The following is a 15,423-nucleotide window of genomic DNA, read 5'->3' on the forward strand; positions in this document are numbered from 1 at the left end:
TAAAGAATCAATGTAGGAGATCATCTCACGTTTTGAATTTTACATTACAATTAAAATATTATCAACTTTTTAGTGCAAAAAAGCGATTTTTTTTTGTTTTTAACGGACTGATTGGGTTTAATGAAAGACAATTCAAAACATTTTCAAAGTTCGAAAACACTGGAAATTAGGATATCAGACTCACAAGTGAACTCAAAATACAAAAAATTAATTTCGCCAGAATTGAGATTTGCTACAATTTAATAAAATTTTGATATTTTTACCCTGATAAAAAAGTCCGATTGAATTCCAATTCAATCCGATATGAAATTTCCAATTTTGTCCCATTTATGAATTGCATCCAATTGGATATTTTCGATTAGTGCTATTGGATTCAATCGGAATGAATTGGAAATTTTTTTTCCAACTAAACCCGATTCATGAAAATATACATATCGAGTTTAAGGAATATTTTTCGAATATTTTTGGTACGCTGAAATCACTTGCAAATCATCTGCCATTTCCTAATTGTAATAAATTAATGAATATAATAAAAATTCTTAATTAGGTTCTAAAAAACTAATATCGAAAAAAAAAAAAGAAAATGTGCCGAATTTGACGTAAAAATTGATAAAAATTGCACATACCTATTAAGTCTATAACAACAATTGGATCGTCTGCATACTTTTTCGGTCCTTTATGTTTATCGGAACTGCCATAACCAGGTTCGTTTAACAAGAACGCAGCCACATACGGTGTAAATATCGCTGTATATATCACTAATATTAATATTAACCAATCCCAAACACCCTGTATCAAAGAAAATATTATTTTAGAGATTCATTTTAGTTTAAAGTCATGAATTTTATTAATGGAAATAAAATTGTACTTAGTTGAAATATATAATCGTGTAAATAAATCGAATCGATGAATTAAAAGAACATATCTTTACGCTTGCTTTAAATATAGGATTTGGTTACTACGAACACATACCTGTCATGTCTAGTCAATGTGGGGTTGAGTCAACTACATGAAGATTGTTGGTACTATTTTACAGAGAGTTTGAAAAAAACTTATTGATCATTTTTATAATAAAATAGCATATTTTTGTACATAAATCACAACCATCGGTAGCGCAGTTGGTACAGTGGTGGACTTAAGACACTAAAATCAATAGTAATCATACAAACAACTCATGCGTTTGTGTCAACTTCACTAATTGATCCTGTGATGTGATTGAAACAATCTCATATCGGTTGGTATTGAGAATTTGTTTTGCAGTGTTTATTTTTCTGAATTGAACTTAGTAGTTTTCAAAATATTTCTCCCTGATCTCATTACCTATCACTGTTCACTTATACTACAATAAATAAGCCGGAAAATATGAAAAAGTGATGGAACAGCTCCGATTTCAAAAATTTTAGAGGTTGCTTGGAACTATATTCAGTTGCTTTTTGCCCTCAAATTCATTAACAACGACTTCAAAACCGCAGGGAGACAATTTCTGAGGTGAAATTCAGAATTTTCAATTTTTTTTTTATCATTGACACTTCTAGGGGTAGTTTAAATGGGGTTGAAACCATCCTCAATTGTTTTTCGACCTTAAATTAATATAATAAAGTTTTTGTCTATCACTTCCAGGGGTAGTTTCAATGGGGTTGCAGCTGTATTCAGTTGCTTTTTAACCTTGAATTCATGATCAGCGACCTCAAAAGCCCTCGGGAGAGGATTTTCTAGTTGAAATATTGATTTGTTTTCTCTGTTACTATTTGGAGTGCTCTGGGGATGAGAAAACTACCCTAATTTCCTCAGTTTTTTCTGTAATGCCAAGGTTAGTGCGGCTAAATATTCCTAAAGGTCTAAGGAACACGTACACAAAAAATTTTTAAAATCGGAGCTGTTCCATCACTTTTCCACATTTGATGGTATTTTCCGGCTTATTTATTGCACTAATAACTATTCACTGATAATGATATTAGGTAATATCAAAACCAATTCAGCCTGTATTAGAAAATATATAACATGAAAATAATGTTATTTTCCTTTTCAGTTCAGTTCTTTTCATCATCACATGAGATGGAGTAACTAGGTCACAGCTTTTGTTTTATTAAATGGGAAAACTTTGATAATGGTTGCTTGCTTTTCATTTACTATTCAAATGTGCATAAGGGTAAGTTTTTATTAAAAAAATTTTTTTAGTATTCTGTTTGATCTCCATAAATATGAATTTTCAAACCTGATTTTCATAATTATTTAATTGTGAAAATTGTGTGAACAACTTTTTTTTCAACTCCCCCCACCCCGTTTCAACACAGTTTCAATATTCGTTCAAATTGATTTGTGTCTATTTATAAAGTTTGTCAAAAAATCAGATATCATTTTTTCTTTTTAGTTCATTTAGCATACAGTTCCAAATCGGTTACAGCGACATCGCATCTAAAATTGGTTGGCTAGTAATTTTTGAGAAAAAAGATATTCGGATCGATTTTTACGACATTATCTCGTTTTTTGTGTCAAAATTACCTTAATAAGAGTTTTATTCAAATCGGAAACGAAACAATCGAGAAAAACGAGAAATTTTTTTTGTCAAAGAAATTGATAAAACTCAGTTTACTGCGTAGTTCTGACGCAAAAAAATTAAAAAATCGGGTTTATTTGGTCATTTGGCTAGTCAAGTCGTGTTTATAAGGTCAGTTTCTGAGAGAAAGATGATATCTTGAAACGATTTTTGACGTTATCTCGAAAATGTCTCGTCTAAATGTTCTACGAACCCGATTTTTGAATTTTTGGGGGCATAATTACTTTATAAGATAAGTTTCATTCAAATCGGAAACGAAAAATTTTTTTCGATTTTTTGTAATTTTTTTTAGGGTAGTACCCCTTTGAAAAAATCGAGAAAAATGGGAAAAAATTTTTTATCACAGAAATTGATAAAACTCAGTTTACTGGGTAATTTTGACCCATAAAATTCAAAAATCAGGTTTATTTGACCATTGGGCTTGTAGTTTCTGAGAAAATCGATTATATCTAATAACACTAAAAGCTCATATTCTTACCGTTGTAGCAAGACAAGACACGATTGATACTTTTTAGAGAATTATTGATAAATAACTAACCGTAATTTATGAAACTGAACCCTAATATTATTTAATAAATAGGTTAAGTGGTATTATGTATAAGATATTTATAAAAGTGTTTTAGTCTAAGAGCTGTTCCTGTTAGGCATTAAGATATGTCGATCAAGTTGTAGAATTTATTCAGTTGTAGATTTATGACAAAGGTGTTCGTTAGAGTTAAACCGTTTTTTTACTCTAAGTCTCTTCATTCTTGTAAAAGAGTGATTAATGGAAATGATAGTCGGTTGCTATAACCGATGTTTTATTTAATGTTGTCAAGCGAGTTTTGAAAAACAAAAGTTTTGGGGAGGTCATGTATAAAAAAATAATATTTGGTAGGGTAAAAAATTTTCGCAACATGCTATGAATATACCTACAAATATAACACAGGAAACTAAAACTTTTTTCAGTCAAAAAAACGACACTTATATAATAAAAATTAAAACTGTACAATTAATTATTAATTAAATGATTCTGATCTTCGATAGCTTCTCCTTCCTGTTCATAGATGGCTTTTTTTTTTATCATTATTTATAATAGTATAGAATTTTAATGTAGAATTAATTACACAGTTATTCTAAAGATTTAAGCTTTTACTTTACATCTTTTTTTCGAAGACCTTAGTGTTCTTTTATTGCCGATTATTGACTTTACTAATACAAAAATCTAATGTTAAATATTTTAGTATTTTGTTTAAAATAGTAATTCGATATATTCTCTAGTTTTTAAGGATATTTAAGGGTTAGTTTCTTAAGCTTTAGATGAAATAATCTATAAAAATGAACTCAAACTAAGCTTACCTTAAATGGTGAATAATGTAAAATTGTCCAATTATGAATTCGTGGACTTTGTAATTTATATTCAGGTAAAATATCCGCTCCTAATGATAGCACCTGTAATTCAATACTTATCAGCAATCTGGTATGAAAATTCTTGAAAATTAACTATTTATTTAAATTAAAATTAAATTTGATAATTAATCTCATGCTAAATGGATGTATGTAAATGGGACACCCGTTACCATCGATCGGCGGATTTCGATAGCTCATTTTTATGATAATAGTTTTGGATTTTGTATACAGAAAAACCTCGATAAGCACTAGAATTTCGAATAATTTCTCTAATTTTCAAACTACACACTTAAAAAATTTAGAAGGTTTTACTATTATTACAAAATCCAGAAAAGAGCATAACCCTAATTTGTTCCACTTTTGGTAAGGGGTCTAAAATTAGTTCCACATTTACATACATTCCGCTAAATTTTAATATATAAAAAAATCAAATTTTTAAAGTGCTAAATTTAAAGAAATTAAATAAAAAAATAGTAATATAATAAATATTAGCAACATAAATTATTTCTACTTTGAAAAACATTTTTGGGAAAATGAAAAAAAAGAAAATTTCAAAAGCTAAATATAATTTGATTGAATACTTTTCTAGCTGTTTAAAATATAGCAAAAATTTGTTGTTTTTACAGTAAGAACTAGCAGGTACAAGTACAAAAGGACAGTTTGTCGGGAGGCTAACCGGAATGAAAATTTTTATACATATCAACCTTTCAAAACCTGATTTAGTAGATTCGAAATCAATTTTATGAAGATTGAACTCTGAACCGAATGCGTATTTCGACTCAACTGTAGACACTATTAGTATGAATTAGCTAATCGTTGAATTAGCTAATTTATATTGATGATCATGGCTGTATTTTAGTTCGAAATACGTATTAATAAAAAATTGGACAAAAATGCGACTTACAAAATACATTTAAGTTAAAAAACCGATTTTGACAAAAAAAACTAATTTTTCAAGCGAAAGAGATCGAAGAAAATAGTTTTGAAGGTAGTTAAAACGGAGGACCCCGGACAATTGTACATAGAAAATGGCTTTCCAAGAAATGTCTACGAAAATATTCGTCTTCGAGATATTCCACGTGCCGTTTTCGAGATATTCCATATCAAAGTTCCCAATTTTAATTGAATTTCAAGAGATGCTGTGTCATATTTATTTATTTATTTATTTATAAGTGGAATGTATCGGTTTCTAGCAAAGTATCAGATGAAGCTACCCTCTTTCGGTTGCCATAACTCAAAACTGGAAACTCCAAAAGAATCAGAAAAATTCAGAGATACACTGTGAATGTTGGGTAACTTTATCTGACACTTTGGTAGAAATCGATTCACTCCTGGCATCGTTTCAGGCATAAATAAGGAGATTTAGCAGGGAAGGTGACGACATTTGACATGAAATATCTCGAAAACGGGTCGTTGGCGAGATTTGTTCCCATTGAGACATTTGCTCCGAATGACAATAAGAATATTTTCCCAAATTCTGGTGACATTTGACTTAGCCATTTACTATATACCATTGTCCGAGGTCCTTTGAAGGTTTGTCGAATAGTTTCACCTGCTAAAAGTGACTTTCAGGTCTTCTATTCATAAAATTGGATCGTTTTGGAAGGTCAATAGCATCAGTAGCCTCCACACTAAAATATATCGATAGCTTGTGTCTGTTGATTTGATCTTTGAAGAGTTATGTTTAAGTATAAGTAAATCTGTGTATGAGCTTTATCTATGAGCTTTAGTGCTCGAACTTTAACATCAAATTTGAGTTTGAGAATAAGATGCGCGTATTTGTGGGAACTTGTAAATATACACAGGGTAGTTGCTAGGTTATCTTTTGTTTACAATGATTTAATTCGTGGAAAAATATGTAGAAAAATTTAGGTCATTGATTGTTTTCGAAATGTCACAATCGTTAAATATTCAACTCTCTATACGTCCAAATAAAATATTTATTGAATTTTAATATATTTACGATTCGAATTCAACGTCATCGAATTTATCAATTATAGATAATTTTCGATTCGAAACTTACTCATTGATTTTGAGCGAAAATCAAACCCCCTTTCATCAAATTCAAAATTCATTTTGAAAATTCCCAGCGAAAATTATGCTAGATAACAATTCTAAGTTTGATAGATTTCTTTTGGAATTTTAGAAAGATTTCTTTTGGAAAAGAGGACAGTGTTGTCCCGAAACATTTTTGTTTAAAAGAGAAAATTTTATAGAAAAAATAAGGCAATTTTTTAGATCTAGAACTACGGTTTTCTATTTATGTATATTTTCTCACCACGTAAATAAAGTTTCCGAGAACGTATATTATTGCTAGTTTTTGAAGTTTTCCGGCAAGTGATGTAAAAACGAGTTTTAAAATTTCAATCGCTTATCGATGCTTTATTCGAATACATCCAAAATTAGTTTTTTTATGTTTGTGTAGCATCATTTTCTTCTTTTTCTAGCATAATTTTCACAGTGAAAATAACGATTTCATGGCCTTATTTAAATTACATAAAGTGATTTCCGGGGGGAGTACTGAGGTAATTATGGAACATCGGGTCTGCATTAAGTAAAGTCATCCAGAGACTCGTAACCATATTTTTATTAAAATTTTCGTATTTCGATCTTCAATATAGTCATAATGAGTATAAATTAGCTACCAAAGTAGTTGTTTCCCTGAGATGATAGTTACTAGGACTTAATTTGTTGAATCTTTCACTAAAAATAATCTCTTCAAGGAAAAATTAAATTTCATTCGTCAAACGACAAGCTGGAACTTTACAAAATTTTGGATTTAGTGACTCAGCTTGTTTTTCGAGGACCGGACTCAAAGAATGTCAATATTTGCCGTGAAATGGCCCCTAAGCTAGGTCTCAATAACAGTACTTTGAGAAGACGGACAAAGAAATCTGAAGGAATGAAGACTTAGGTCAGATTCGTTTCTTAGGTATTTCAGTTTTCTTTTTTCTTCAAAGAATGGTAATGTTTTTAATGAAAGGGCCACCAAGTTGGCTTCCAGTAACAGTATCCGTCTTTGAGGGAAATGAAAACTTAATCCCCAAAAGAAGTGCGGAAGAATGAAAAGCTAGATCCGATTCATTTCTTAGACATTTCAGTTGGTTGTTTGACGGGATAGGTTTCATGTTTCCTCAAAGAAAGGAAAATGTTTTTAGTGAAAGAGCCACCAAGTTGGCTCCCATTAACATTATCCATCTTTGAGGGGAAATGAAAACTTAATCGCCAAAAGAAATTCATTTCTTTGGTATTTCAGTTGATTGTTTGATGGGCTAGGTTTCATTTTTCCTCAAAGAATGGTAATGTTTTAAGTAAAAGGGCCACCAAGTTGGCTCCCATTAACATTATCCATTTTTGAGGGGAAATGGAAACTTGATCGCCAAAAGAAATTTGGAAAAATGAACATCTAGATCAGATTCATCTCTTTGGTATTTCAGATGGTTTTATAACAAGCGAAGGGTGGTCTTTGGTAACTAATAAACACTGATGATGGCTATATTGTAGATATGAAACGAGTTGTATTTGATCACTATCAGTTATCAGGTATCAGGCCCTCTGGTTGTGGTTAAGGCGACTTTGATGAATTTATCCCAGATCACTAGAACTAGAGTAGAATAGAATTTGAAAATGGATTGAGTAAATACCTCTGAACCGATATTTTTAATTGGTGGAACTGTGGTACCGGTGCCTGTTCCTGAAGTACCTGATGCTGGTGTTTTTTCAGTAGGTGCTGGACTTTTTAAACACGTTGGTATATTATTGTTAGTACCCCCACCGCTCCCAATCCCACTCCCACTACCCCCACCAATATTTATATTTAAGTTACTTAACGCTTTGGTTAAACCGTTACAAGATGATGAGATGTTCGATACAGAATTGGGATTATTCTCTAAACGTACAATACTTTTACGACTGTCTTTAAAACCGGTACCACGCACTTTCACAGAACTCCATTTCGCTTCCTTCGGGATCACATACTTATTATTACTAATTGATGAAGATGAAGCACCGCCGTTGTTTGATAAAGTTGCGGCCGTGCTTTTGCGTCGTGTATCTTGTGTGCTTGGATGACTTATGGATGATGAGCCAATAAAATCGTATTTTAACGATGATGATTTCGGTTTACTATTTGGCGATTGTTTTGGCATTTTATCTGCAGATGTTACAGTAGCCGCTCCCAGTATCGTATCGCTAATGTTCGGTGGTGTTCGTGTTGGTGTATTCTCAGTACTACCAAAGAACGTACATGATTTCGAATTTTTTCTCGAATGTTCTAAAATTGATTTTTTCTGATTAAAATTACATGATTTTGAGTTTGTATTTAATGGTGTGGGTGTCGTGCTTCCAATACTCATATTGCTATTGATTGTGTCACAATATTCATTTAATGGGACTGTGTCACTATCTGCTGGTTCTCCGTCTCTGTTGTCTGAATATGATGCGCTTTGTGTCGCACTTGTTTGAGCTTTCTTTGATTTTTTTAAACTTGATTTCTTTTTTAATTCTGTTGAAGTTTTTTGTGGACATATTAATAACGATACATTGCTTTCAACTAATAAATTCTTCTCTTCCATAATCTTCGATACCGTACTTATCTAAATATCAATTTTTTTTTGTTTTTGGTTTTTCTTTATTTTGTTTAACGAGATTTAACTGTAAAAATTGTTATTTAGATATACTTTTGTGTTTGTTGAAATCTGTTTACGTTTTCAATTTTTAAATCAATCGAACGTAGGATGTACAAATTGAATGATCCCTAAAACGGCTTAACGGTTGCTTTAAAAATGGTCATATCGATAGGGGCTATATCATAGCGATTTCGTTAATTTTTTCGAAGGATCGATATCAAATCTGAAAATCTTAAGGAGACTGGGCCCGATTATTTAAATAAATAGATGGCAAAAACGATAGTCTAGTAAATGGTATCTCGAAAAAACGACATATTTTGAAATTTTTTGATAATTTTCACTTGGAACGAATGAAAACAAATTTCAAAACATATTAGCAATCATATAGAAAAGAAAAAAAACCATGTGTCTTCTGCATCTATTTAAGAGATACAAATTTAGGGTTGAAATTATTTTTATCTTATTTTCAACTATGATGAATGTAGATAAAAAATAAGAATAAAGTTTTTCGCTATTTGCTTTGGCTTACAAAAAATTGAAAGCTGAATAATTAAAGACATTTTCAATATTAGGAAAATTATCATGGATATATATTCTTGAACTTTGGCGTCCGAAGTTAAACGAAAAAGCGACGACTACACATGGTCAACAGTCTCAAGATCAAAAATCAAGAAAAGTCAACAAATGCCGAAATACTCGGTGGAAATTCGTTTCATAAATGGCTTTATTTACACGACTGTATTATTAGTTTAAATTTATATGGAGAACTTCTCAGTGGAAGGTGGTTTAACCCCAACTTCTCCACCCCCCGTATACCCACAACGAGACAATAACCATAAAAGATATAAAAAGCGCAATAGGTTTTTTTTCTGTCTCTTTTTAAATAAACACTTGATTTCCCAGCACTGACGCCGAGATCTTTTTTTTTTAACGATATTAAAACGGTCCAAAATTTGTAAATTGAACACAATATGATCCATAAACAGATTCCAAAGCAAACATTTTCACATAATCATTGTTTTGTTTAATAAATACTAAACCTTTTCCATGTAATAACATAGGCAATATCAATTACAGACGTGTGTTGTGTGTAAACTGTATAGTTATTTGAGTGTACGCGATATACTGAGTTCTGACGTCATTAAGTATAGTGAAACGAATATGTTTCTGTTCGTTGTGTTATAAACACTTATACACCATAACGTTAAAAAAACAGTGGCGGATTTAAGAAAAGAAATGACCAAGATATAATTCTTTTAGGGCGTCTGATTAAGTAGTTTTTAGGAAATGAACCAAATAAGGCTCTAGTAAATTAATTGGTACTAATACCGGACATTCATACTGTTTTAATAATCTCTGGAACTATCAATCAATCCGAAAAATTCTCTTAGTAGACGAAAAAACGAAGCACAAAAAATGATCAAAGTTCGAAAAATTTGAGCAGTAAGTCGGATTTGAATGCGGTTTTTGTAACCTAGTCTGATTTATTCACAATTCGGTTAATAGTGATGAAAATGATTTCAAACTTGTTTCACGGGTGTTTTGGAGTCTCTGAAGACGAATATCGCGACAGAATTAGTCTCAGAGGTATCTGGTGCTCAGGGTAAACGGATCCTCGTCAAAATTTGTTATATAATCGGTACAAACTCGTTACACGAGAGTTTTTAGGGTCGTTGAACATGAATATCGTGACAGAATTGGTCTTAGAGGTACCTAGTGCAACGGTATTCCCATCTCCTTCCGTAGTTTTCGAGAAATTCGTCATATAATCAGTCCAAACTCCTTACACGGGGTTTTTACGTTATCAGCAAATAGCAAAGGCTGTATTTTATTATCAAAGAAAAATAGAAATCCCTACGAAAATTGCACTAAAATAACCCATGGTGTCAGAAATTTGCCTATAAAAGTCATTACAATGGATAAACTAAAAAACTACTGAACTGATTTAAAAAATTTATGCACCAAATAATTTTGAATAAAAGGGTAAGTACGGGCGCTTTGCTTTTAGAGTTGGGGGGGGGGGGTTAACTACAAGGTGTAGACAGAAATGATGCTTTGTGTCTTAATTTCTGCATGATGAGATGACTATGATCGCTTAAATTCGCCACTGGTTAACAAATGAAATTGTTTACAGAAGTTCAAAGCGAATAAAATGGTGTAATATTTGTATTTGTATATGATAAATAAATAATTAATATCGATAACGGACAATCGATAACTTAACGTAATTGTAATGTTATCAAAACAATTTAATATAACTTTAAACATTAATTATTACTTAAGGTGATCCCTTGCGTCCAATACCTTTCCATCATTAAAAATGTATAAATATTACAATCCGTTACGTTGTAGCTGCGTATACTAAACGAATTTAATTTTATTCTACTATTTTTGAAAAAGTACTTCAAAATGTTGATTTTGCTAATAATAAGCCACTAAAAATTTTATTCGGAACAATACACAAACTTTCTTGCCAAAAACTTAAATTTTAAACCTTTTTTAAACTGTCAAAAACGCGGATGACGTAATATCGGTATCATTATACGAAATAACACAAATAAGTTTGACAGATATATTCATAGACATCTGATTATAATACATATAAATACTTATTATCTATGGATATATATTACTCAACTGTCTACACTGAACTAATTGATGGTCTATGACTCATACCGATAGGACATCACAGCAGGGCTTGCCTGCGTTTTAGGTCACGTGATATACAGTTTAAAAATTACGATTTTTAATTTTAATATTATAAAAGAAAAATGTGCTTTTATGACTCGAACTCTATATATATAAATTTTAACTTTTTTCAAATTTCATGATTTATTTATGACATTCATATATCTGTTAATTATATCGAAAAATTTAGAATTGATCATGTATCATTTTGAAAAACCTTTCCAAAGTATTTCCGATTTTTTATTTCATTCGAATTCGACTCAAGTTCAAGCTGCTAGAGTGATAACAATAGCATGTATAAGTATATTGATTTCCACAGTCTGGTCAAACGATAGCAGATATTACATAATTAAATAGAACACACTTCCCCTCACTTAAAATCCAAAAAAACCGAAAATTTATAAAATCATTCTACAAATTTTAAAGATGGATATTTTCGACATCTTCTACGATGATAGATGGATTTTGAATAATGATAAAATTTTCGCGAAATGCCATCAATCAGTACGAAAGCAATAGCTATATTTCCTAAAAGAGGAAATGTCTATAAAAACCATTTTCATGGTTAGGAGATGTCTTTTTAAAAAAAAGGTGCCTTTGTTCATAAAAGGTTTGATGACCAATACAAGCCAGTGCTGCATTAAGAAATGTTGTGGGTCCGTAGACGAATTTTAAGACGTTCCCAAAAATCACGTTTTCTTAGCCTAATTCTATAAATTTTTATAGAAATGGTCTGTTAAAATTGGCGTTTTTAAATCATATAAATCCTCGATTGAAGTGTTTTTTAAAAGTATGCTTTATTATGTAACAAGGCTAATTTTAATTTGGAAAACTTATTTTCATTAGTTAAAAGCATGACAAACATTTTTCTATAAAGAAAATTATTAGAAGAGACACTTGATTTTCCATACAATACGTTTAAAGTGATGAAATGAATGGCAATTGTGTGTTATTTCTTATATAAGTGATTTTCTCTAAATTTTTAGGCATCATTTTTAGTATTTTACTTTTAATTTTCGTCTAATTTTCCCAAGTTCTAACAGAATCCATCCTCAAAATTTGAAACGTCTCAAATATTTACATATGCTTTTTTTTTTTTTGTGGTGAAAGTCTATAAAATTTTCGGGTCCTTTTTCACCGATTATCAGGTAGATACCTGGAACTTCCAACGGACTTCCAACGGAAAAATTTAATTTTTTTATTGTGAAAATAAGGGCCAAGTTCCATGGCAAATGTGGCATTGCCTACAAGGTTTTTTATTAGATAATTAGAGCCTAAATGGTCGAGCGGTCTAAGGCGTTAGACTCTGACCGTTTCGTCTAGACATAGGTTGCGGGTTCGAATCCAGGCAGCGGCAGTTTGAACAATTTATAATTAATGGGAGTGCAGAATCAATTGTAAATATGTATGAAGTTAAAATAAATAAAGGTTAACAAATAATGATGTGGGTGGCCTCTGTTATAGGCGTATATGTCAGAGAGACGTAGGTTAAACCGCATTATTATTTATTTATTATTATTAAATAAAACTGGTCGAATTATTTTGAAAGGATCCTCCTGGAAATCGATAAAAAAAGACCCGAAAATTATATAGACCTATAGTATTTTGTAAATATGAATTAGTTGGGTTGAGTTTTGTCGATTATAAAGGAATTGTTTGTGTTCTGAGGTTTTAATCGTTCAAAAATGGGACACTATTACAGAAATTTTTTCCGGGTGTCTTTTTTCGGTCTACACTATATGATACTGCCATACCACTTAACAAAATTTTAATCAATATTTATTTACGAGAAAACGCACTTTTTTGGTTGAATGCCAAAAAAAAAAAATTTGAAAACAACAATTTTCTCTGCATTCTGCCAAAAACAGCAAAATGTCCTTGTGTGTACCATAAACTATCGCATGAAAATACAATGATTATATGAAAAAATTTTGCACAAAAATTACTTCTTTTACCTTTTTTTTGTGGAAAATGATATAAAAAATGGAGGGCGTAATTTTTTTGTTATGTAAAATTCTTGTTAAATAATCAGTCGACACATTTGTTTATACACAGTGTTACAGGGAGGGGATACTTTGGGTATGGGTATTTGAGGATGGATACAATTTTTAAAAAATATTTTTTGGAATGCAGCTTAAAATTGATTTTGGCAGGTAATTTCACAACATTTAATAACATTAACAGCGAACACATGGAATTGATTTTTTTTTAAAAATTTTTTTATTATTTTTTTTTTTTATTAATTAACGTTTAATTATTATTTATAATACTAATATAGAAATATAAAAAAATTAATTTTATCACATTTTAATTAAAAATATAGAATTTATGTTTAATTTTTAAAATTTATTATTTAATTTTTAAAAACATTGAGCACTTAAAAAAACGTCCAAACTCTTAGACACTCGCGTTAAAATTTGTGCGTTGATCATTTTTTTTGATATTTTTTTTGCAACAAGTAATAATTTTGTAATTTTTAATTGTTTAATTCAGGTGATCGCGTGCATCGCTTTGTTTATTTTTTCAATTTGGAAAACACCTTTTTCTTTTGTAGTTTAAAGTATTTACATGACTTGACGTCGAGACTCGAGACTGCCTAGATAACTCCGTTATTTTTCTTTTTTTCTTGTGTTACTTTTCCCCACACTTCGTGTTTGTTCGGCTTTCATCTTTTCATACGCAACTTTTCATGTATTGAAAATTTTAATGAAAATTTTTTCTCCTTTATCATATTTTCTTCCATTCACAATTTTTGTTTTTTTTTTTCGAAGTTTTCGGGATTTTTTTGGGGAAAATTCTTTTAAAATCTAGTTAACACAATTGTTTCCAAATTATTTACCTCTTTTTATAGAAATACCGTCATGCGCATATTAACGCCATATTTCCCATAATATTGATTTTGTATTTACCTAGACAGGGCGGCCTCCCAAAGATTAGTTTATAAGCTATTTCGATTACAATGAACACTTTCAATTATAACGTTTTTAAGTTGGTAATCTTTCTAGGTTTGGGGAGTCCCAATCTCCCCGAGCTATTATTCCCGAGAAATGTTTAAAAAAAAGGCATTCAATAAAATTGAACTGATCCATTTTCAAAATCGTGCTCCAAATGACTTTTTCCTGACGGACTAAACACGATTATCTTTCAAATTTAATCCTCAGTTCTTCTTTAGTGGAAAATTCGACTTTCGAATTTCACTGCTATGTTTGAAAACAAATTAAAAAAAAAAAAAAACGATGTTGATTTTAAAATTTGCTTTACCTTTTGTAGAATACGAAAAGTAAAAAAGTTGTCTGTCTAAATTCATTCCCAAACATCTCAGTCCTCATTGATTTCACAAATTTTTTTACAAAATTGTGTTTTCTTTCAAATCTTGCATTTTAAAAAGGTTAGGAAATTTCTTTTGTAAAATTTATCATGATTTTAACTGTTTCTATTTTTAAGAAAGAGTGAGACACTCTGTACTATCCTAACGGGATATTGAACTAATCATTCATAGAAAATTCAACTAATTTCCTGAGAAGGGGTAAAATGAGAAATTTGTCTGAGTGAAAGATGTTTTTTTATTTGTAATGAATAAATTTTCTACAGGCCGATCTAAATAATTACAAAATTTCTGCAATAATTAATTAGTTATCTTGATTTACTTAGCATGCAAATATTATTCGCAACATACGAATTTGACCAATTCTAGAAATTTGTTGCCCATAATCCGTTGTAATTTATTCTTACTTAATATTCATAAATCATTATGTACATTTGATTGAGGATTTTGCGTCCATGACATACTAAATTACAGCAAAGGACCCTGCACAAACCTCATTCAACGACCCCAAAAGCCCTTAGATTAGTATTTTTATTCTCATTTATTTATTTTTAATACGTTTCGGAAACTTGGCGGGGATTAAAGTCAAATTCACGAAAAAAGAAAGTGGAGAAGGGTCACAAAGTAATGGTAGAGGCTTTTTCTAAACGCAATTACGAACAAAATGAGAGGTTAAGGATCAAAATTGGTTCAAAATCAAAAAACTTTTGGGATGCAAGAATTTTCATCTTTCAGTTTTATTTACGAAAAGAATCTAATAATATTTGACGGATAAAAATTAACTATCTGATACAGTCAAACCTGGGTAAGTGAGAACTGGATAAGTGAGAAAACTC

At 30.5% G+C, this 15,423-nt stretch overlaps 1 protein-coding gene across 7 annotated transcripts in view; it reads right to left on the minus strand.

The window, feature by feature from the left end:
• The window catches only part of LOC123302584 (potassium voltage-gated channel subfamily H member 7), a 110,732-nt gene that overhangs the window by 17,951 nt on the left and 77,358 nt on the right, over positions 1–15,423 (minus strand). For all 7 annotated transcript variants that reach the window (XM_044885573.1, XM_044885569.1, XM_044885572.1 and 4 more), the window contains exons 9-10: positions 3,896–3,988; positions 627–789 (exon numbers count right to left, since the gene is read on the minus strand). In XM_044885573.1, coding sequence (XP_044741508.1) covers positions 627–789; positions 3,896–3,988 — 256 coding nt within the window. The remainder of the gene's footprint in view (positions 1–626; positions 790–3,895; positions 3,989–15,423) is intronic.

The sequence above is a fragment of the Chrysoperla carnea genome, chromosome X (assembly GCF_905475395.1).
Source record: "Chrysoperla carnea chromosome X, inChrCarn1.1, whole genome shotgun sequence".
In the NCBI taxonomy this organism is placed as follows: domain Eukaryota; kingdom Metazoa; phylum Arthropoda; class Insecta; order Neuroptera; family Chrysopidae; genus Chrysoperla; species Chrysoperla carnea.